We start from the raw sequence: 25,238 nt of genomic DNA on the forward strand, positions 1-25,238 counted from the left end.
ATGTAACAATTTATGTATATTGATCTTAAGCTCAGTATAAAGTCATGATGTGTTCATGAGTAAAAAATAGAACAATCTCAGCTAATTTTATTTCTTAAAGAAGTATACTATATTGCCTGAAAAATGTTTAGTTTTAATTCATGGTTTCTTTTAAAGCTGGAAATGCTCCTCTGCTTTCTTCATCAAGTTTAGCTTTCTCTTGCTTGTTATGCTCTAATCACCCCAATCTCTTGGCTCCTTCTGCCATGTTCTTTGCCTCCTCTACCCACGTATTCTTCCCTCTGCCTAGAACATGGTTTCTTTTCCTATGCCTGGCTAAGTCTCGCTCATCCTTCAGGTTTTAGTTTAAGCTTCATCAGGAAAGCCTTTAAAACTTTAGTTTCATACTAATTACCAAATACAGGAAAATGTCACCACCTAAACCTGAGTAGGTTTGTACACAGTATTTGCTGGCTGCCACAGCCCCTCAGAAATTTCTTTCAAGATTACATTTCTCTTTATACCTGATTTTAGGGATTTTAAAACCATAAGGCAGAATCTCTTCAAATCATGGCCACAGATGGCACTGGGATGGATGCTTTTCTCTGGCTTCTAGCCATTACCTTTAAAGAATGTAAACTTGCCTCGTGACACAGTTACGTTTCCTTCTGCGCTGCAAAGTAGATATCTATGCAAGGCACCTTACTGTAAACCCTCCTTTGCCAAGGTGAATGCCAGCAAGCTTGCCAAATAGTCAACATGTGCTGGCTTTGTCTGTAGAAACCTAATGGCTATGTATTAGTTTTAGGGGTGGAAATTACAAGTTGATAAGTAATTCCTCCATCTTGCACAACAATACTGAAGATTAAAATATTCTGACACTGCAGCATAAACTTTGTCTTTTCCAGGTATAATTTGAGTCTTCCTTGAGCATCCACTAAGAGCAAATAGTAAGTCTTCACCTATTTTCCAGGGCACAATTTCAGAGTACATCTGAATGAAAGAGATTTCAGAACCTTAAGCACTAGGTACTTGGTTGAAAATACACAGCTAGGCAAAGACGAACCATTATAAACAGTGCCTTACAGCCAGAGCAGCTATATGCCAAGAGGCCTATTCATGCATCATTCTAGATGCCCAATGCCCAATGTTTGATTTGCAAGAAACCCAAGACCAAATCCTTTTTTCAGACCAAAGCAATCACTAATCAAAGAACACAAAGGAATATATTTGGGCTGACATTTAAGAAAATGGCAGAGGAAAAGTATAACTTTAAAAATATGGTTTCTTTGTGTACATTCTAACCTTGCAAGTAGCAGTGCCCACAGCATAGGAGTGCTACCTTGCAGGACAGCAACAAAAGGCAGAACTAAGCATCCTATAATTTTTTATAGACTACAGACTCCCACATGAGTAGGAATACTCATGTCAAGGGCAAAGTAAAACAAATTTTAATTTTTAGAGGCGGGGAGAGACAGGGGAGGAGCAGAGGGAGGAGAAAGAATTTTAAACAGGCTCCACTGGCAGTGTTGAGCCCAACATAGGCTCCATCTCACAACCAAGTGTCCCGCTTAACTGAGCCACACAGAGGCCACAAATTTTAACTTAGCCTACTTTTCTGAGAGTAAAGTGGTCTAGACACGCTCGATAAGGCCTGGTTCAAAAAACCAGATGCTAAAAACAACAAAAAACAGATGCTGAATAAAACATGCCATTAAGTAGTATAAAATATTTAAAATACAACACTTTATGAAAGTAAGGCAAAAATCCATAAAAATGAAGTGAGAATAGGAAACCTGTGAGGTAAGTCATCACACCAAAGCCTGCTTTTGCCCGAAGGGTTCTGTTGAACTCTGGAGACTAAACTAGCAGTAGTTGGGTGGTGGACTGGACATAAAGCTTAGGCTGGAGTCTGGCAGGGCCACCACAGAAGTGGGCAGCAAGGAATATTGCCAATCTCAATTTCGGTGCTGGGTGGAGGAGGATAAATAACCACCTCCCTCAAATTCATAATCACAGGCCAGCCCTCAAGGTTCATGATCCGAAATCCCAGACCTTCCAGTTGATAACAAAGTGCACTCAGGTTGGTAGTCCTTGGGTGTCTGGCAGAGCAAACATTCTCTTATGGGTGTCAATTTTAGCCCATACTTTAAAAAAAAAAATCCCTATTTTCTATCGAAAGTAAGTTTAAAGTAAAATGGCACCATGAATGGGGAAAAACACAGCTTATACAATAGACAATAGAAATGCCCACAAAGACTCTTCATATTGGTATCAACAGGGGCACCTGGGGGCTCAGTGGTTGAGTGCCTTTGGCTCAGGTTGTGATCTGGGGTCCTGGGATTGAGTCCTGCATCATCAGGCTTCCCGTGAGGAGCACAAGGAGCCTGCTTCTTTTCTGCCTATGTCTGTCTCTGTGTCTCTCATTAATAAATAAAATATTTTTAAAAATATTGGAATCAACACAGGAAAACTGATTATAAGTAAAGGAATAGAAAGAAGCATGCAAAATATGAATAGGGAACAAAAGAATACACAGAGGACAAGCAAGATTTATAACCCAGATAGAACTCGTAAGAAAAAATAAGAATTGAAAATAAACCAACAAATATAGAGGAGGGAAAAAAAGAATAAGAAAATGAAAAAAGAAAAGGCAGAAGTGGGGAATGGGCAAAACAAAACAAGACATTTTGACAACAGGGACCTAGAAATAAATCCAACTTATGTTTGTAATCACTATAGATACAAATGTACTTATCTAGTTAAAAAGGCAGGTTTTCTTTGGCCTTATCTTTGCATGTGTCTCTTGCAAACTCAAAACATAAGGCCAAAGAAAGATCTAGGATATTCAGATTAAAACTAACCAAATATTTCTACAGTAAGTAACAATTCTTAGAGGTTTTTCTTAATTCTTAGAGGTTTAATTCACCATGGACGATCCAAAAGTTCTAAATTTAGGCATCTAATAATAATGGCAAAGAAAAAGCAAATGTAACTTAAAGAGAAATTGAGAAATCTAGCTATCATAATGAGATCCTATAACTTCTATAAAATCTAGAATAAAGTTCTCAACTGGGGAATACATACATACATATGTACTCTTTTCAAGTGTACATGGAGCATATATGAAAACTGATCACATAAATCATAAAGCTAGTCTCAAATTTCAGAAAATTAAAATACTGTAGCTCATATTCTCTGGCAAAATATAAAGATTAAGACAGCATAAGCCACCTTAACACTTAGAAATCTACTTTTAAAATAACAATGGGTTAAATATTCAACCGTCTAGAAGGATTAATCAAGGGAGAAGGCACTTTACAAAATAAGTAGGAGTGAAAACAGGTCATAACTACACATGCTGTGGAAACTAAAAACAAAAGTAAAATGGATAACTTCATATCAAAAAAAATTTAATGAAGTGGCGAAATCTTCAGCAAAATTTATTAAATTTAACAAAATTGACTCAAGAATATAAAATTCTAATGTTCCTGTGCTCTCTAAAGAAATGGAATCAACAGTTAAAAATCTCTTAATGATCAAATGGTTTTAAAGACTAGTTCCAATCTTAAACTCTTCCAGACAATCAAAAAACTCATTTCAGGAGGCTAGAATACTGAATCTAGACCAGGACAGGATATAAAAAGTAGAGTACTTATAAAGCTAGTTTTACTAATAAATGCAGAAGCAAAAATCCTACACAAAATATTGACAAATTGAGTCTAGCAATGTATTATAAAACATACTACAACCAACTTGGGTTTATCCTAGAATTAAAGGTTAGTTCAATATTAAAAAGTCAGTCACCATAATTTAATACATAACATTAAAAAACATTAAACCATTTAAATAGATGAGAAAAAAGCATTCAATAAAATGTAACATCCATTCAAAATAAAACTATTAGCAAACCAGAAACAGAATCTTAACTGATAAAGACCATTTATGAAAAAATACTGAGTTGACATCTGAAAGTACTCCCTTAAAATTGGGGCTAAAACAAGGATGTTCACTATCAGTTCCTTTCAACATTGCACTACAGGTTACAGCCAGTGCAGAAATGAAAGAAGAAATTTTTTAAAAGGTAGAAGGATCAGAAAGGAAGAAAACTGTCACTATTTGCTGATAATAACTACATAAAAAAACTCAAAAGAACATCTAGATACATTATTAAAATAAATAAAAATTTATCATGGTTGCTGGATTCAAAATCAACACATAGCAACATTATGTTAACAACAACCAGTTAGAACAGAAATTATAATTTAAAAAAATTTACTATAGCATTAAAAATACATAAAATTCCTAGGAATAAATTTAATATAATACAAGAAGGCCTTTGTGGAGAAAAATCATTAAAGTTTATTGAGAGTTATTAAAAGAAGACCAAATAAATGGAAACAGTGTTTTTGGTTAAGACGACATTGTTGGAAAGATACCAATTTTCTCCAGGCTGATCAACAGATTCGATATAATCACAAAAGGTAATACATAAACTGGGAGAAGATATATACATGACAAAGGACTGGCTGGTATCCAGAATGTATAAAGAAATCATATGAATCAATGAAAAAAAGACACACACCTAACAGAAAAATGGGGAAGAGATATGAATAAATATTTCACATAAGAGAAAACACATTCATATATGAAAAAAAAACCCACTCGATTTCATTTTCAACCCATTGCATTTCAGGGAAATGCAAATTAAACCCACAGTAAGACACAATGTAATCACCACCCAATTGGCAAATATAAAAGAGAGTCAAGACCAAGTGTTTGCTAAGATATGGGGCAATGGAGCTCAACCATCGCCAAGGGAATACCAACTGGTACAAATGCTTTAAGAAACAGTTTAGCATGACCAAGTAAAACCTGCTTCTTAGAGCAGTGGTTCTCAAATGCTTGGTCTCAAGCAAGGAGGTTTCCTTATATCCTTAAAAAGTACTGAGGACTTCAAAGAGATGTTTTTCCCATGGGTTATTATATTTATCCGTTTTTACCATATTAGAAACTAAAACCGAGGCATTTTCTTTTTTTTTTTTTTTTAAGATTTTATTTATTCATGAGAGACACAGTAAGAGAGAGAGAGAGAGAGAGAGAGGGGGGCAGAGACACAGGCAGAGGGAGAAGCAGGCTCCATGCAGGGAGCTCAGCCCGATGTGGGACTCGATCCTGGTACTCGCCCTGGGCCAAAGGCAGGCACCAAAATGCTGAGCCACCCAGGGATCTCCCCAGAGGCATTTTCAAAACACAGTTATACACAAGAATGCACTTGATTAGTTCTCAGAGTAAAGATGTCATCATATCTGGAAAATATTTAAACTCATGAAAAATGAGAGTGAAAAGGACAAATGTTTTAGTATTTTCATGAAAATAATTTTGTCCTCACAAACCCCCTAGAAGGGTCTCAGGGAACCTAAGGGTACCTCAACCACACTTTGAAAACAAGTGCCCTGGAGCAAATCTTGTACATGTGCACCAGGAGACATATACAAGAACTCATTCATTCCTCAAATATTTTTTGAGCATCTACCATGTGCTCTGCATTGTTCCAGACATTGTGAATGTCTCAACAGACAAGATCAAACAAAACAGACAAAATCCTCACCCTCACGGAGCTTACACTGTAATTGGCAGAATGTTCAGAGCAGCATTGTTTGATAGCCCAAAATGGAAAACCATCCAAAACCCCACAAACAAAGGAACAGATAAACAAACCGTGGTTTAGCATACAATGGAATGCTATACAACAGTGAAAACAAGTGAAATACAGTTACATGCATAAACAGGGATAGGAATCTCAAAAACAATGTCAGAAAAGTCACAGAAGGATATAATGCAGCATGAAAGCATTTACATGAAAGTTCAAAATCGGGTAAGTCTAAACAATATACTATTAGGGATACATATAGAGATGGTAGAGCCATAAATAAAAACATGGGAATTATTAACAAAAAAATCCAGAAAAATGTTTGTCTTGTGTGATGTATGGGGAAGGACAAATGGGAGGATTCTGGGTATCTGAGAATGTTCTAGTTCTTATGCTGAAAGTTGAACACATGTCTTTATTTTGCAAGAAATATTTTTTTTGCAAGAAATATTTTAAAAGAAAAAAGATACGATTATTTACCACATAATTTCATCAACAAAGGGAATATCTCCCCATATTTTAGCCACTGCTGTGTACTGATTATCAGCTAATTATTTCAACTGATGGGGAGAAGTAGCCGATAATAGGAAAAGAGGAACGAGTATGGGCTACTCCTCACAGAAGTTAACTAGGCTCCCAAAGGTCAGGATCCCACAAGATGGCAGCATTACAGGACTGCTCTGCCAAGTTGAATCAGTCACTAGTCTGATTCTGGTTAACTGGTTACTTTGTTCACTGGATATAATCATTTGTATAAAGCAGAGAAAAAAGACAGGTGATGCAAATTCCAAAATAATGGACAAAGACCCTGCCTCTTTACTGAATTCTGTTGACTTTCAATAATACAGATTCCCTTTGGCACATTCTCCTAATAGTGTGCTTACATACAAAAGTAATCCAAAAATACAGAAAGTGCATGGTAGTTATTGTTTCTCCACATTGATCAATAACAGGTGTTAGGTTTGTCACACAAATGTCAGAACAATTTTGCAATCATGTCTTTGCCAGGCTCATTGCTAGCAGTGCCATCGTGCAGATTAAATAAGACACAGTTAAGGTGCAATTTTTCCTGATTCAGGAAAATAATTATTAATTTGGTATACAATTTCAAAATTTGAAAAGAAGAAAAAAGAAAACAAAAGATCTTGAAACATTTGATCCAGCCCCTTTACCCAAACAGGGCAAGCTACAGTTATTATCTTGGGTGAGGCAGTTGTTTTCAAGAGGTTGACTAGGCCTGGCAACAAAAGGCCTGCAACCCATTCCCAGGAAATGGGGAAGTCAAAAAGTATTCTCCAGGTCCCAACTCCCCAGCTGGGTCTAATCTAACACAGGTGTGCCAACTCATCAGAAAGTTCCAGACATTGCTGTAGCTATTTTTAAAGTCCCAGAGGCAGCTGCTACAAGACCTAAAATCTCACCCATCTTTAAACTGGAAGGGACAAGGCCACCAGGGGTGCTATACTGCAACTGGTGGCAAGACACCTTTGTAAACACAGGACACAGTGAGTTAGGGTGCTGCTACTCCACCATCTTGGACCCCCAGAGGCAGCGGGAGCGCTCAGGGTCACAAAGTCAGACCTTCAGGATGCTGCCCACTGTCTCACATGCTATGCTGCCCTATACGTGGGACATCTGCACTTTTATTATTCTGGAAGGCCAGTATTGGATCTGCAGCTTTTTCCTCCCTCTGCAGTAAGAAACAGAAATTAGGAGGGCACCTTTCTCAAGTTCTTAAGGAATTTCCACTCTATCTTCTCAGATACAAGGAATGAATAATCCTTTAGATCAGAGCTGGACATTTACTAGACCATGATTTATACTAGTGGACAGAATTATTCCATGTTCAAGAACAAACACCAGCTCCTACCTTTTACTTTTAACCTGTATATGCTCAGACACAGCAGGTTCTCCTTTGCTTTCCTCACTGCTCACACTGAGGAACAATGGATCCTTTAGCTTTTTTTTTTTTTTTAAGATTTTTATTTATTCATGAGAGACACAGAGAGAGAGCAAGCGGCAGAGACACAGGCAGAGGGAGAAGCAGGCTCCATGCAGGGAGCCTGACGTGGGACTCGATCCCGGGACTCCAGGATCACACCCTGGGCCAAAGGAAGGCGCTAAACCGCTGAGCCACCCAGGGATCCCTCCTTTAGCTTTCTTGTCTCTGAGTGGTAAGGAGACCAAAAAGGAGGAGTGGGTAGAAAGGGGGCCATTTCCTTCTCTGCAATTGCTTTCATATCTGATATGCCATCAACTCATACTTTTTACACTTTTATCTTCAGGGGTAAACACTCTGATATCTCTAAATACTCTGCAAAGACTTTTGGTTGAACCAGAGAAATCTAATTAGGAAGTAACGAATCCTTCCATTGCTTCCATCTCTCATACCTATAACCTCCTAGCCTGCTTTCTATTTAAGGCCAAATGCCTTATAACCCTGTATTCTCAAGATGTGGATGTGAGGTTCATGGCAGCAGTGGTCATCAGACTACGAATATGATGACCTTTAAGTTCCAGGCTGCTCAATTCAATTCATCCAAGATACTAAATACACAAAAGAACCTCACACAGTTTCAGATGACCTTGCTGAAATTAACAATCTCACAAGTGGACATTTTTAAAATTTTAGTTCCACAGAGGACAGGAAAGAAGCAAAGAGACACTAATGAGATAAAGGAATCTATCTTGAAGGAGGCTGGTATCCTTGGATTTTACAGCCTTTTCTTTTTTTCATTCAGTTCATAGAATTTTTTTCTCCCCAGAATGTGATAGTTCATGTTTTTCCAGGCATGATTTAAAAAAAAAAAAAGTCTTTCTGAGTTACAGAAATGCTACAGGGACTCCCAACTGTAACTGGGAAATGTGTAAGGAAGTTATGCCAGTGTCATGTTGTTTTCTAGTAGGGTAAGAATCCTTTGTTCTATAAGCTCAGAGGTGACAATAGTGTTCTGACTTGATACGTACTAATGCTGGTGTCCCATGTCTTGCAGCAATCCCCATGCTTAAATATTAAGTAGGTACGTGGTTTTTTTCTAATGTTAGACAATTGCCCATGGCTTTGCTACAAGGAAATAATTTGGAAATATATTTAGCTCATTTTCTGGATCATCCAATGTTAAAAATCATAATCCCAGCAACATGCACCAATCTCACTAAATGCTCAGATCTTTTTAGATAAAACACTTTTGCCTGAGATCTATACATACCTATATTACATCTCTTTTAGCCAGGCACAATGTGACACATCATTTATTTATCCCAGAACTTCTCTTAGGAACCTAAGTAAGAGCAGGGTAGGATAAGACAAAGCTGGAGTTAGTATTTCCTCCAGAGGCTTACTAAGTCTGCAAAAATCTCTTTCCCTATCAGAGCCTCCCTCCCATTTTGACCCCAATTTGAGAGAGGAGAGGGAGAATATGTAGAGATGTAAAGGTGACAATTCCCTTTAATCATGTGTTAACTTATTTAAGTATCAGCTAAAATGGCTGATATGTAAGAAATATAAAGACCCAGTCTCTGCCTCAAAGACCTACCATTCTGGGAGAGGGAGAAAGCAATAACAAGTACAGATACAATGTTTTTTAGGCTGCTATGACAGAAGGCTCGACAAAGGGTAGTGGGAGCACAAGAAGTGGTCAAATCTACCTAGATTTGGAGGATGTCAGGAAAGGCTTCATAGTGAAATCTTGAAAAAGGACAGGACTCTTGAAAAAATGGAGGCAGGTGCAAGTGGAAAAGGGGACCACAGACAGGAGAAGGTACAGAGAGAGCAAGCGGTATCACAGAAACCAAGAAAATGTCCAAGTGTCCAGGGAGTGGTTAAGTTATGACAGACAAGAGTAATCACTGGATTTGGGAAATGAGAAGTTATCCCTGACATTTGCTAGAGCCATTTTGATGGAGAAGCAGGACAGAAATCTCACTGCTGTAAATTAAAATGGGTAAGCATAAAGACCAAAGATTAAGAGTGAATAAAGAACAAAAAAGAGGTGACAACAGTTCAGATCGGTTTCCTGGAGCCATGTGCCTTTTCATTTACTAACTCAGCCACAATAAGGGTTAGGAATATATTGGCTTACATTTCTATGAGAATATGACTCCAAACACAATCCACTGACATGAAAAGTTTTGGGACACAGTCTATTTTTTACGAGACTGCCTATGTTATTTTAAGTGAACAACATAAAATCAACATTTCTACAGATTTACTCTGCCATCACTAATTTTTCTCTCATATAGCTCAAAATAATAACACCTGTAATTGGTTATAATAGGAAAGGTGCTTTATTTTACACATCATTGGTACATGATACATAAAACTGTCTAAAATCAGTCTTGGAAAACTTAACTGTCAGTTATACCTTAAGCAGTCAGAGACCAAGTCTATTTTGCAAACTATTTCATTCATGGTCATATTACTACAGTAACTTTAAATACTAATTGTCTCTTCATAGCCAATGTTACAAATGATTTTTATGCTACAAGTGCTGCAATTTTTCAAAATAAAAATACCTTCAGTTATAGACCATATCTCTAAGCAGAACAAATCTCTGTGATGCTACAAGTCTTTGAAATAATGGATCAACGGTGTTACCCTCTTATAGATGATTGTATTTATATAAATGGGTTACAGGGCAAGGGGGCCTCATACATGCAATCAGATTATTTCTGTTTTTTTTTTTTAATGCAGATAAAAGTGAGTTTATAATACTCTACTTCTAGTTAAATTACCAAAACAGTTTACTAAACTAAAATGAAGCCAATACAATTCTTTAGAAAATGTAATTCTAAGAGCATGCAACATCAAAATCTATTTACTACCTATGTGAACCAAAGTTTTAGAGCCCAGGGAGAGGACTGTGGCACAAAGGCTTGTACATCTGAATTGCTTATCCAGCAGGGAGGAGTAGAGAAAGTCCTTTAACTCAGCATAAATCCTCTTAAGAAAGATATCTGCATGATCTAGCCCACTGCTACTCAGGTAGCCTCACTTAGAAAATGTGCCAATCATAGGAAGCCAAATGTACTTCTCTTATTATTTATGCTAGTCCATTTTATTCATGAACATGCAGCTCAAAGCTCTGTTATTAACTATGAATGTCCGGCCACAGAGATTTCTCAATGGCATTTTTCAGTCACCAATAAATGTGACCAGTGCTTCATGTACAAATGCCAAAAAATTGTGACAGAATCTGGGCTAGTTCTCAAAGTAAAAAACATTTGTTATTTTCACAAATCCCTTGGTACAGAAAGACTGCCTTTCTCACTAGAAAATTAGCTGTATGTTAGAACTACAGGTTCACAGCACAGTTGAGGCATGTAAGCAAAGTAAACAACCAGATACTAAATAGGTATAAATGTGCACACTCAAACAAATATTCTATTCTTTGCTTAAAGTCAACTTCGTCCTTGTCATTGAGAGAAGTGCTTCAAGATGCAAATTGTTAATTAATGCAGAGAATAAGGAGTTAAAAGTGAGACCTTTTTCTAATAAAGCCAACAGATCATTAAAATAATTGGACTTGAAACATATACTATCCCTTTCCATTCTTACTCTTTTTTTTCCATTCTTACTCTTTTTATAACTAAACACACACATATACAAAACAAATCCTAGCATTTAATATGTGCAAAATTGCTTACCATTTATTTTAACTTTGGTTAAGTATTTGTTTAGCCTATATCAGACATATTATGGAAGCTATACAAATGATTACAAACATAATAATGAGGTAAGTTAAAATTCTACTAGTGCAAAAAGCAAGCATATGCTAAAAGCAAAGCATATGAATTTAACAAATGCAGAATGAAGCTCTCACCAAGGGAGATGCTGACATAACAAACCAGAGAAGCTCCTTGTAAACATTGTTTAAAAAATACACATTTAAAGATTAAAGATTCATACAGCCACAAAAAAGGTATTCTAACAACACCATAGTAGTGCATTTATTTTACCTTTAGAGTTTGGAAATCACTCATCATGTGTCTAACAGTTTGCATATTTTCTTCAAGAGAAACTTAATTAGTGAGACACATTAATTACAAATACTGTAGTATAAAAATCCCAGTTCTTTACAAAAATTATATATTAAAATATTCTATACACTTTAAATTAGTAACTGGAACATACATATATATCAATTCTGCACAATTAAATCCATCTTGGCTGGGAGTATTCTATGTGAAGCTCGAGGACACAGCTACTCAGTCAACTTAAACTGGCATAAGGTTACATGATATAAAAGAGATAGGCCTGGGCCTGTGCAGTTATTGCAGCTCCTAGTGTGAAATACTTTATGTGAAGTTATTGCTCTGTATTTCCAATCCAGATCTGAACAGGCAGTGGAACCGTGACATTCCGAAAAGGTTCAAAACAAGCTACCCGTGGCAGAGGATTCATAATGCCTATCTATATCTTTAAGGTTGCAATGGGACCTGAGTGAGCTGTCTAATGCTTATATTTCGGTTGTAAAAAAGTTTATACAATTTTGAGGTAAAAACAATGCAAAAATAAAACATTTAGAGCATTTACAAAAATCTTACAAATGTTTAAAACACTATTTCAAAATTTGTGTCCTGTTAAGGTGCTTCTTTCTTTCTGCAATAAGAAGGACATAAATACTTCAATTTCAAATTTTAAATTTCGAACATTTTATTAATTTCAGCAAAAGCAAAGTTAGAGCCATTAAGAAAGATGTTAAAATGTTCACAGATACACTTTGCTTCTGATGAAAATAGAGAGTTTTAGTGCTGAAAGAAACCTTAAGTGTAAATTCTTTTAACTCTCTCTTCTATTAATGAGGAAATCGAGAACCAGGTAAGTTAAGTGCTTTGGCCAAAAAATATATTCCAATATATCAGGTATAAATCAAGAAAACCCATTATTCTTTTTGTATTTTGCTATGATTCCTGGACAATAATAAAAATTCAAAACCAGAGTTTCTAAACTCACCTCTTTCTTTCTTTTGTAATTTCTTAAGCTCTTTGCTAACTATAGACAAAGAAATGAATCAAATAGCGGCTTATTAAAATTAGTATCACAAATATTATTCAGTAGAAGACAGTTGTTAAGAGGACTGCTGCTTATCTAGAATAATAAAGTTAGAGGGAGTACTCAAAGACGGGGCCTTTTACAATGGAGAGAACATCTACTACTATTTAAGACAGCACAGTGTACAACAGCCAGTTACTAGAATCATCTCAATAACTCTAGGATGACTGAGTTACATGGCCTTTAGAAAAGATATTGGGGTAATAAAGCCTTCTAGCTTTTACCTTAATTTTACTATTTTCTTTTATAGAAAAGCAATTATATAACTGTAAGGACGAATCCATATACTGATTTTCAGAGAGTCTTTGCTTCTTTTCTATGTTTATTTGAATCTAAAATTGAGCAAATACATTTTAAGAACAACTTACAAACTCAAACTCATAAGTGCTAGAAATACAGAGAATACTCTTTTAAATGACAAATCTTCATAACCAGTTACTAATAAATAATCATCACAATAGCTTCAGTAAAAAAAAAAAAAAAAATTCAATTTAAAGGTGCTTTTTTATTGTTACCTTGAAGCCATCGAACTTGCGTAGCTGGTCCATATCCCTTTTCATTCTTTGCTGATATCCTGAACACAATGGCAGGCCTGGATGTATAATCGATATGTGCATTTGCAAGTTGCCCGGCAGTTACTATACATGATGTCTTAAGACCACAATAAATCCTCATAAACACAAGCTGACTTGGATTATCTTGTATTTGTGCTGTGCGGATAGCCAAGTAGGCTGAATATTCCAAAATATTTCCAGAAGGGGAAGTCGGAGGTTCCCAGGAGAGATGGATACCTTCAACATTCTTGAAGAGAGGAGAAAAACAAAACAAAACGAGGTAAAAGTTCTGAAATTTTCTCTAATATCACGTATAATGTTGAGTTTAGCTCTAGAACACAAAATACTGTTTTCTGCTAAAGTAACTTCATTAGGTACTAGAACTTTTATTAATGATTTTTAAAAACCTACCTCAATTGGACCTACAATGTTTAAATTCATGCTCACATTTCAATATTATAACTAGGCTGAAATGTCTGCCTGTACCATCCTAAGAAAGGGACTTTTCTTACCTGAAAGCAGATCTTTTCTTCTCTAAAGAGGGGCAGGACCTTAGGATAAAATATAATTCAATTTCATGTGTTCTATTAAAATTCTCCAGCACAAACTCTTTGGTTCCATACAACATGAACAAAGTTAATATGAAATATATTTGCCTAACTTTCTATAATTTGGATGCTGTAATTCTGCTTGAAATTTGGTCCTTAAAATTATGAATGATTACCAAACAACATTTTTTAAACCTTTATTTTTTTTAAAGATTTTATTTATTTATTCATGACAGACACAGAGATAGAGAGGCAGAGACACAGGCAGAGGGAGAAGCAGGCCCCATGCAGGGAGCCCGATGTGGGACTCGATCCCGGAACTCCAGGATCACGCCCTGGGCTGAAGGCAGCGCTAAACCACTGAGCCACCGGGGCTGCCCTTTTTAAACTTTTAATTCCATGCCATTTATTTATTTTTTTAAGACTTAACTTTTTTTTTTTTTTAATTGAAGTACTGTTGACACATATTACATTTGTTTCAGGTGTACATTAATCCATCCCTTTTAGATATCTCTCATCAGATATTAACAAGAATCTCTAAACTGACAGTTTCACTTCATGTACAAAATATCAATAATTAAATCACCATGGCTTGACCTGACATCTCACCTTTGAAATTCTGACTGCAGAAGGAGCTCCAGGAAAACCGGGAATACAAGTTTTAAATTCACTGATTTTGCTGAAAGGGCCTATTCCACAACCATTGATGGCAGCAACCCTGAATCTGTATCCTGTGCCTGGAACAAGGTCTTGTTTCTTAAGTAAACTGTAGTCAGGTACGTCTGCATTTCCTATCTAAAATGTAATATATGCAAAAGTCAAAAGGTGCAATTAATCATTTTTTCATTAAACAAGAACACTTTAAAAGAATGAATTTTGTTTTAAGGTTCTAAATCACTTTTATATCCATTTTTTACACATGGAATAATCCTTCCAATCCAAAAGCAACTAAGCCCATAAACTGGTGATTCTTACCCAGAGGAAAAAGTGCTCTTTCCAGTTAAAAACCACTGATTATAAAGAGAAATGTAAGCGTATTCTGCACATGAAGAATATGAAGGTAGAAAAACACTGACAACCACTATAAACAAAGTAACAACTATCCATGTAAACTTAATTAGAGTACAGATCTCAGAAGAATTACTCTCAAATAGTCTAACCAGGAACAATGACAGAAAAGTGACTAGCATGTAGTATATAGCATTTTAAAAATTAATATTCAGTAAATGCTGAATAAATGTTAAATTACTGGACTGCATACTCTGGGTAGGAAGGTCATAACATTGACAACTTTCAAACAATGTTTACATGTTCTCCCTAACTCTCACTGTACCACCATGAGACTGGTAGTGCTAATGCATCATTCCCATTTTTAAGGGAGCTATATCATTTTTATTTTATAGATGAGGTAACTGAGTCTCAGAGAGGTTAAATAGATGACTTGTCCAAAGTCACACTGTTGAGCACAGGAACTAATAATTCAAACCAAAGTTTACTGGTTTTAAATTTAATGCTCTGTTTTTCTTTTGGGGAAAAACAGGTAGTTATTAGTCCTTAGATATGTTATTTCCTTATATGTGAAATTAAACTACAGCCAGAAATTTCATTAGGTATAATACTAATGAATTATTTACCAGGATTTCTATTTTTGTCAAGAATTGGAAGAATTCTGTATGAAAAAGATATCAAAAGTAATACTGGAGAAACTAAAATGTAACGACAAATGGTAAGTTCTTCATTTGTCCAGGTCTAAGCAATTCACTCTCTGAAATATCCCATGCCAAAAAGAAATTAGTTCAAAGTGCTTTGGAACTGTCACCTCTTTCATAATTCTAAGGGTTAACGTCTCTTTTATATATGTGAGTTCTTCTTTAAGGGGTTTCAGAATTAAGAGAAATTAGATTGTATTCAATAACATACAAGGGCTTTTACATTTTTTAAATTGTGAGATCGAGAATTTAAAAAATTCTCAGTAAAGGGATGCCTGGGTAGCTCAGTTTATGGTTAAGCGTCCAACTCTTGATTTCTACTCAGGTCATAACATCAGATCTCAGGGTCTTCAGATAGAGGCTCCACGTTCCGTGGGGAGTCCGCTTCTCTCCCTCTGCTCTTCCCCTGATGTGCACACTTGCACACATGCTCTTTCTCTCTCTAAAATAAATAAATCTTTTTTTAAAAAAACTTCTTAGTAAGAAAAAAAATGCCCCATCCTCTAAACACACCAGGTTACAAAATTAGAGATATTTTTGAAAATCCTTATCTATACTGGCTAGGCCATATAATTTATGACTCAGAATCCAGCCCAGTGATTGTATAAGGTTTTTTAAGTGACCTGCTTATGATATGTTCCATAAGAAGTGCCTTAAAAAGGAATACAAGATAATGAGGCATATAAAATTCTCAATTATAGATTGTAAACAGATCCCAATTTCATGCATTCAAGCGATTTGAATCAGGGTTTTAAAAAAAGATCTAATTCGTGAAACTTATAACCCACAGCGTGGGAAATATATCAATAGCTACCTTTGAGATGCTTTGCTTTCCTTTTGGCAGCAAATAAAACTGGCTCACCAAAGCTGTATTATTTTTAAAAATTCCTACATCACACCACTGTCGTTCTCCTGCTTTCATTGTGGCCACTGGATTTGAAGGAGTCTCCTTCTAATTTCAGAGAAAGAAAAATTTGTCAGGACTCTTATTGTGCATATAATACACTTCAAGATTTAATAAATCCATGCAGTGATTTACAAGTAGGTATATGGGTAAACACCACAACATTAATAGCTCATAAGTAAATAAACTCTTAACAGATTAGGTCAACTGACAGTGAAACAGGGATGCCAATTCAAACACAGGGAGTGACAGGCATTCTCCAAGTCAGTAGCTCTGTACTATCAACCTAGCTGGAGTTAGCATGCTTTCCAATCAGTGATATGTTAAAATGCCAGCTGTTTTATAGAACATTGTCATTTCAGAGACTCTCTCAGAAAATGTAATCCCTTTAGTGTGACATTATACCTTGCTCCAGAAGGAGCAAATAAGGAAAAATTCATTCCAAGCTGGCTTATTTCTAGATTCAAAAACAACTAGCAGAAATTCAGTGATCTTTGTACTTGAAATACCTGGGATTCTCCAAACCTAAAAGGAGAAAAAATGTTCAAAACTAAAATGCAATTTGAATATACTTTAGTATATACTAAAGAGGAGCAGATTAAACAGTTTTACATTTTTTACCTTGCTTTAAAACAAATAAACTTCCTCTACCTTAAGCTACTTTTAGTGATAAGGGAATACTTATCCCTGGAACTAACCTTTTTAAGCCATCTTCTTTATAAATGAGACACTGTTTCCAGAAGCTCAAAACAAATGTGCACTTCAGTTATTTATTTCTGTCTTAAATATATAATAGCAGAGGTACATGCTTATAATTCACATTATTTGTTATTTAAGCTATCACATATGACAAAGTGAGCTAACTAGAAAAGTCTTTTAAGGTTTTTTTTTTCTAAAGGAATATCTTTAAACTTTTCATTTTTAAAGTTGTAAAAACTCTCTTCAACAATTTTTATAAAACAACTGGCTCCAACTGAAATAACAAATACCATTCTGGCTGATGTGTTGCAAAATAGATTTAGGAGAAAAAAGTTCCCTTTAATAATTCCTCCCTGAGGAGAGTCTAAGAACACTAGGACTTAACATTCTGGAAAGATGAATGCTGAAGAAGGTAAATATATGATCAAAATCCATAAAATAATGATTGAAAGAAAATTAAAACTACAGACAATTCCTGAAGATTCTATTACTATTTATTTTATTTCTTTACTTTTTTATTGGAGTTCAATTTGCCAACATATAGCATAACACCCAGTGCTCATCCCACCAGGTGCCCCCCTCACTGCCCATCACCAAGTCACCCCAACCCCCCACCCACCTCTCTTTCCACTACCCCTTGTTCATTTTCCAGAGTTAGGTGTCTCTAAGAGGTAAATATTAAGTCAAATAAAAACTCTTGCTCATAGCAATAAAGTTGAAATGACTGATAATTTTTAAATAAATTAAAAAGTATATATACACATATGTATGACCCTTATATTTACCTCACTATAACAACTGTGGTATATTTGTGAGGTACATACTGAGCATTTTAAATTTGGTGCCATGCAGACCAATTTTGGCCTTTCATAAAACAACCCAAAGTCAGAGATTACTGGGCTACCCTGTAGGTATATCTAACCCCATACTGCAATATTCTACTGTTCTCCTAATAAGTAGCTAGCAATAGGGTCATTAGAGTTTTATATTCTGTAACGTGTCCTTTTACTCATTAACGTAATTTGTGTATATACATATATATGTACACACACACACAGACATGTATTTCTGATTATGAAAGAGCACATTTAACTATACAAAAATACTGAAGGTCTAGAGAGGAAAGTAAAACTTATCTGTGGCCGCACAGCCTGCAGAGAGTTATCTGGTATTGTAGTGTGAATTATGTGTGGACTCACATGAGAGTGAGAATGTATGTATCAGGACGCCCAGGTGGCTCAGTGGTTGAGCGTCTGCCTTGGGCTCAGGACATGATCCTGGGGTCCTGGGATTGAGTCCCACATCGGGCTTTCTGCAGGGAGCCTGCTTCTCCCTCTGCCTGTGTCTCTGCCTCTCTCTCTCTCTGTCTCTCATGAATAAATAAAATCTTAAAAAAAAAAAAAAGAGAATGTATCATGTGTATTTTTTAATAAAATTGGGACCACAGTGTATATATATGTGTATATGTGTATAATTTTTTATGCACCTTTTTCACTTAACATTATATTGTAAACATTTCCCTATTCAAGCCTTCATTTCTCAATCTCTGGCAAGTCATTACTAGAGGACACCAAAGAATCTTTTCATGAATTCATGCTGAAGTTGCTCAGAATTCCACCTGTAAACACATATGATCTTCAGGTCATATACTTACAGAAAATGGCATCGCTGTAGCATGTGCTTCTACACGGCTGATCTTAGTTGCAGGCAGCGCACATGCTTCATCAACTAAAAACCAAACAATTCATCATGTAAGACTTATGTAATCACTTACCAAACAGACACATTAAAATATAATTTATAAACATACAAAAAATAGCCAGAAGGAGAAAGGCACAATAATTAGATATGAACCCTCTAACTCGAACTAATCTACAAAGTTCATTTCTCAAGGGTTTGATGACTAGCTAGAACTGCAGAGAACGTTTACCAAAGATGAAACACAAGTCCTACTCCAAAAGAATGAAATGAGAATTTACAAAAACAGAAATCAAGCTGGGAGAATTGTTACTCCATAGTCTAAAGAATGAATCTTTTCTATGGGGAAAAAAATTTGCTGAATATATTCATGGTAGGAGAATACATTCTGAATGTATTTCAGTGTGTTGATTTAAATATTTTGTGGAAGGCGGCAGAGTATATTACAGAATAATTTTAATTAAGTGTTTTATCTGTTTATATATAATTCAATCCAAGATGAAATGCAATCCCCATCCAAACAAATAAGCCTGATGAATTTATATACAAAAATGGTTCAAAATACAGTATGCGAAATACATTTCAAACCTTCAGATTTGGTACTGAATGTTGTTAGTGAAGTTTCATCTTTAACAACTGCCCCATTTGTACTGGATGATTCAGTTTTAATGGTCTGCTGGGTTACCATAGTTTGTGCGCTGGAAACAGAACTGGATACAGAAGTTTCAGGGACTACTGTTCTTAAGTCCAGGCAACTACTTAGAACACCTATATATGCTGAAGTATGAGGACCTAAAATTAAAGTGAAAAGATCAATTATTAACATAATGCCTGCAATAAATGTGCCATCTTATGGTTCTTGTCATACAATTCTTCGTATTTTCAATTTTAAAATTATAAACATGAGTACCACTAAATGTCATTTGCATGAATTAACCACCAGCCATAAAATGTTTAGAAAAATAAAGTGCACTACATAGATAACAGATGTCCAATTTCTCAGCTCTTTTGTCCACTCTAAACACTGAATCATTGCTCTTGGACTTTCCCTAAATCGTAGATCAAATATTTTACTTACCATTTTAGGGAAAAATATAGAAGTCACATGTCTGTGATTATGCCCAAACTTTCTGTCTTTTCTTCCATTTCAGAGGATGAACTGACCTCTCTGTTGAGAAAGGATAATCTATCCTCCTGTGCTCTTGGTCTCATTTCTTCCCCATATTTTGGGACCCTCTTTCATCAATCAGTCCTCTCAAGGTTTCCAGATTCTTTTTCATTAGTAGTTTTTGGCCTTTAATCCATAAACATTATCAAGTCTCTCAAGCAAACAAACACGCAACTTCTTTGACTCCACAAATCTCCCATTACCTTTGCCCCTCACTGATTCCCTTCAGAGCAGTCTCTACTTCCTTGGCCTCCTCAAACTTGGTCTCTAACCCACTAGGTTAATGAAACGGCTCTGGCAAATGTCAATGGTTTCTAGGGGATGCCTTTTGATTTCTATTTACTTGACCTTTTTTGCAATGTAAACAATGCTGACCACATACTCCTTTTTGAAGCCGTTTCTTTCTATGACTTATAATTACTCATTCCACAATACTGAAGATTTACTATTTACAGATACTGTACTTGTCTCTACAATGCTGAAACAAAGCGGCATGGTTAATACCTCATCAACTTATAATGATGTGGTAGAGACAGACATGCAAACACAATAAATATATAGTCACAATCTGTGATGCCTGGAAGAAACAGGACACCAATCTCTGGTTCTTTTCCTGACCTCCTAGCAACCCCTTTTCAATCTCTTTAGCTGGTTTCTTCTCTTCAAATGACTCTTTAAATGCAGGTATTCCCAAGCCCTCTCTTATCTTCTTTGACACATTTTCCTTTGCTTTAACTACCATTCACAAATCATACATCTCTCAAATACATATGTCCTGGGCATTGTGCCAGGCACTAGGAATCTCACAGTGAACAAGTCAGACAAGGTCCCTGCTCTTGTGGAGCTTATATTTTAGATACTCTTAACTTTTTTTTTTTTTAAGATTTTATTTATTTACTCATGAGAGACACAGAGAGAAACAGAGACATAGGCAGAGGGAGAAGCAGGCTCCCTGCAAGGAACCCAGTCCAGGACTCGATCCCAGGACTCCAGGATCACACCCTGAGCCAAAGGCAGACTCTCAACCACTGAGCCACCCAGGTGCCTTTAACTTCTAAGTTGTACTTCCAGCCAAAGCTACCACCTAGAGTCTACACCTAAGTATCCAACTGCCTATTAGAAATCTTTACCAATATGGTCTTCAAGTGCCTCAAAAACACTAAGTTCAAAGTTGAACTTACCTTTCCCCCATGTCTGTTCTTGCTCTTACATTTCATCTTGATAAAGAGTACCGTCATCCACTGACCTTCCAACCCCATAACTGGGAGTCATGGTCATTTTTATTTCACACATCCAACTAGTTTCCAAGGCTAATAAGAGATGCTAGGTTCTAAAAGCCTGAGAAATAATATATTCTCTCCTCTCCATCCTACCCACTGCTTTAGTCTCTGTGTCTCTTACAGTCCTAAAAGAACACTTTAACAGGTCCCCCAATCATTTCCTACTATAGTTCTTCTGATAGTGAGGCCAGAGTTTCTTTCTAAACAACTACTCATGTCACTCTCCCACTTTGGAAACATATAGCTTTTCAAACTACAGAGAAAAAGTCCAATCTCCTGTTAACCTGAGATTGGGTAGCCATTCTTTCACATATTTGAATGTCTTTGATCTGCCAGATACTATCACTGTACAACCACTCTAGTTTCACATTTGCTTAGTACTAATTTTATCCAAACTGCTTTCCGACCTAGGATTTAGAGTACATTAAGATTCTGAAATCTCAAAGCTCCTTTTGTTTTTAAGAGTATAAACTTCTTTATAAGACAGACATAAAAAAAATCATTATAAGAAGTAGGTGCCTGGAGTGGCTCAGTCAGTTAAGCATCTGCCTTCGTCTCAAGTCACAATCTAGGGATCATGGGATCAAGCCCTGTATTGGGCTCCCCACTCAGCAGGAAGTCTGCTTCTCCCCTGTTCCTGCCACTCCTGTTGCTTATACTCTCTCTCTCTGTTTGAAGGAAGAAAGGGAGGGAAGAAGGAAGATAAGCAGAGGCCCAGGACCAGGCTTTTATAATTTTGACCAAATGATTCTATCAGAAAATCAAGAAAACAACACTTCTCCTTTTCTACATATAATGAAATGAGGAAAAATATTCACGTGAAATAATATTCATCATGTTAAGTTTCCATCATTGAAGAGGATTTAGATTTATATCAGCTGTCAAGATTTTATCAAATTAAAAATACAATCAGGGGTGCCTGGGTGGCTCAGTCAGTTGAGCTTCTGCCTTCAGCTCAGGTCATGATCCCAGAGTCCTGGGATCAAGCCTGTGTCGGGCTCCTGGCTCAGCAGAGAGCCTGCTTCTCCTTCTCCCTGTTATTCCCCCTGCTTGTGCTCTCTCTCTCTCTATCAAATAAATAAATAGAATCTTTAAAAAAGAATACAAACACATGTTTCTATGTCACAGATATATCTATCACAATGAGATTTATAAAATTTATATAAATTTTTATATAAATTTCATATATTAAAATCAGGCATAATGCTTAATGTATCTCAAATGGCACGAGGATACTCAAATGAACTCATTTTAAACATAGGGTTCACTGAATTACAAGCTGTCCCATGAATGTAACCAACAGTTCTTTTTTTTTTTTTTTTTTTTTTTAAATTTTTATTTACTTATGATAGTCACAGAGAGAGAGAGAGGCAGAGACACAGGCGGAGGGAGAAGCAGGCTCCATGCACCGGGAGCCCGATATGGGATTCGATCCCGGGTCTCCAGGATCGCGCCCTGGGCCAAAGGCAGGCGCCAAACCACTGCGCCACCCAGGGATCCCTGTAACCAACAGTTCTTATAAATGAACTATCTTTCTGAGAATAATTCAGTTACTTGAGAAACAAATATTTACTAAGTGGCTACTATTAACCAGACATGGATCTGGGTGCTAAGGAAATAAATATGAACAAGAAAATCCCTGCCCAATGATTTCAGATAGTTCTAAGTGCTAAGAAAATACAGTAATTGGAGAGGGACAATGAACACACTGGCCAACTTCAAATGTCATACAACAAATGTCACACAAGAGCTTGCCTCGCCTGAATTCCATAGCTCATTAACTAAGCGTTTCTATTCAGGTTAAGTGGTTCCTTAGTACCCTGACATCATTCTAACGAGGGTCAATACAGTAGGTTTATTATTATTTTGAAAATGGATCAAAACCATGTGACATTTATTTCTCCAAAGACTAAAATTCCCTATTATTATAAAAAGCTTTAGCTTTATTTAAAACGCCATCCTTATACCTTCATTTTTCCTTAGCACATCCACGACACAACTATTATGATTAGAAGCATTAGCTGCCAAAGATGAATGCAAAGTGGCATTAGAATCACTTGATGCTTTGAGATCTGGTCTGTTTTTCACAGAAGTTCCTTTCAGAGCTGTGTGTTCAGTTTTTGCACTGTTATCACTGACCTATAAGAAATAAAATAGCTTACTGTAGCAAGCAACGTTCAATTAAATTGAAATACATGTAAAAAAAAAACCAAGAAAATAATTTACAACTTAAATGCTTTTGAAAATAAATTTACCAAAATATAAAACAGTTTAAATTATACTCTTAATTTGTATAGGGCTATTCTTTAAATTTTACAATAGTTTAAGAGAACAATTTCTTCACTTAATCTCTATTCTCAAAAGACCAGTTCTGAAGGGGAATGAGAGGGTATATTTTGAGAAAAAACAAAAACAAAAAAAACCCACAACATTTTTATAAGTGGTAGTTAATATTCAAGTAAATATGTATGTAACAAAGGAGACAACATCAAAGCTAACAAGCTTAACATTTTTGTCAAATTTTCTTAACAAGGTCAATATGGGTATTAAAGATCTGATGACTCCTAAAAATAAAATCTCAGTTCAAGCAAATGAACTATTCTGTATGACTAAGTTTTCCAAAGAGAGATTACTATTTAATACATACACATACCAATATTCTTTACCATTAAACATTTTAGATAGGAATCTTCTAACTCTGTTTCTGTCTTCTTATATACACTATAATGAATACATTTAAACTTTTTGATAATTCAAGTTATCAGTGTGAATATCAGTTACTATATAGCAATATTTAGGGTTCTACTGAGCCATAAAAGTGATCTGGCTTCATTCAAAAACCCCAATATGTGGCCCCCTTTTTACCTACCTGTTTTTGTTACTTTTTTATCTCTCTCTATCTTAATTATCAATTAGAACTCTAGAGTCAGTTATAACTTCTTATGGCCTTAAAGACACTTGTCCATAACAGGCATATTCAGAACACATGCACTTAAACCTATCATTTTCCTTGAAAAGAATCTACTCTATATTTAAATAGCAGTTTGCCATATAAAACCAGTGTAAATTTTAGGAAGCTTGTTCATTAGTCTCTACAAATACCTATTGTGAAGCACTTCATAAACAAAAAATAACCTCACAACATCAATGCTCAACTTAGCAACTCATTCTTTGGTCAACAAAGTACATAGTAAAGAAATATATTTCACATTCCATATTTCAATGGATATGGAAAATTTAAAATGTGTATGATATTTACAAATGTCAAGATACAGATTTCAAGATACTGTAAGTATAAACTGTAATGGATTAGCCTCTGATGCTGTGTAATGAGGGTTGACTTTAATCTCTTGGTTAGGGGTTCTTAATATAGGCTACTGTCATAGTGATCTATGGAATGTTCCTTAAAACCAGAGTTACCTGGGCATCATCCTAAAGATTCTGCTTCACTAAATCTGGGGAAAGGCTTAGGATTCTATGTGTGTTTGTTTTTTAATCTCAGAGGTGATTCTAACATGCAGACAGGGTTGAGAACTTCTGTCCTAGAGTAATATACTAAAAATATTAATAAAAATTGGGATTCTAACCATAAACATTCATTTGCCATCATAATTTTTTTTTAAACTTACACTGTTAGGAATGGTGCTATTACTGCCTTGTCTGTGAGGGTCCATTCTGACTCCTGTAGGGATAAGAAAGTTCAGACTGACACGACGCTCTAAATTAGCTTCAATAAAATATATTACAATTAAGGATTTCTAAAAAGTTATGTATTAAAGGTTAAAAAGTAGTATCTTTATCAAAGTTTATCTATTTTAATAGCTTGCTTGCTTAATAGTTGACTACAATCCTAAAAGTACATGTAAAATCAACTGTTTTTACTAAGTGCCTGTTACTATACAAAAACACTTTTGAAAAAAGCTGAAATACTAATGAAAGCTAATTAAAACCATCTCCTGAAGTCAAGTAGTATGTCAAATTAAGAAAGTACA

The 25,238-nt window shown here is 35.7% G+C and overlaps 1 protein-coding gene across 1 annotated transcript in view; it reads right to left on the reverse strand.

Annotated features, from left to right (window-relative positions):
• Positions 1-9,896: 9,896 nt before the first annotated feature.
• The window catches only part of HCFC2 (host cell factor C2), a 34,901-nt gene continuing 19,559 nt past the window's right edge, over positions 9,897-25,238 (reverse strand). Inside the window, exons 9-15 of the mRNA XM_041738579.1 lie at positions 24,876-24,928; positions 23,214-23,385; positions 19,387-19,590; positions 18,755-18,828; positions 16,312-16,449; positions 14,398-14,583; positions 9,897-13,487 (exon numbers count right to left, since the gene is read on the reverse strand). Of these exons, the coding sequence (XP_041594513.1) occupies positions 13,173-13,487; positions 14,398-14,583; positions 16,312-16,449; positions 18,755-18,828; positions 19,387-19,590; positions 23,214-23,385; positions 24,876-24,928 (1,142 nt within the window). The 3' untranslated portion in view covers positions 9,897-13,172. The remainder of the gene's footprint in view (positions 13,488-14,397; positions 14,584-16,311; positions 16,450-18,754; positions 18,829-19,386; positions 19,591-23,213; positions 23,386-24,875; positions 24,929-25,238) is intronic.

The sequence above is a fragment of the Vulpes lagopus genome, chromosome 23 (assembly GCF_018345385.1).
Source record: "Vulpes lagopus strain Blue_001 chromosome 23, ASM1834538v1, whole genome shotgun sequence".
Lineage (NCBI taxonomy): Eukaryota > Metazoa > Chordata > Mammalia > Carnivora > Canidae > Vulpes > Vulpes lagopus.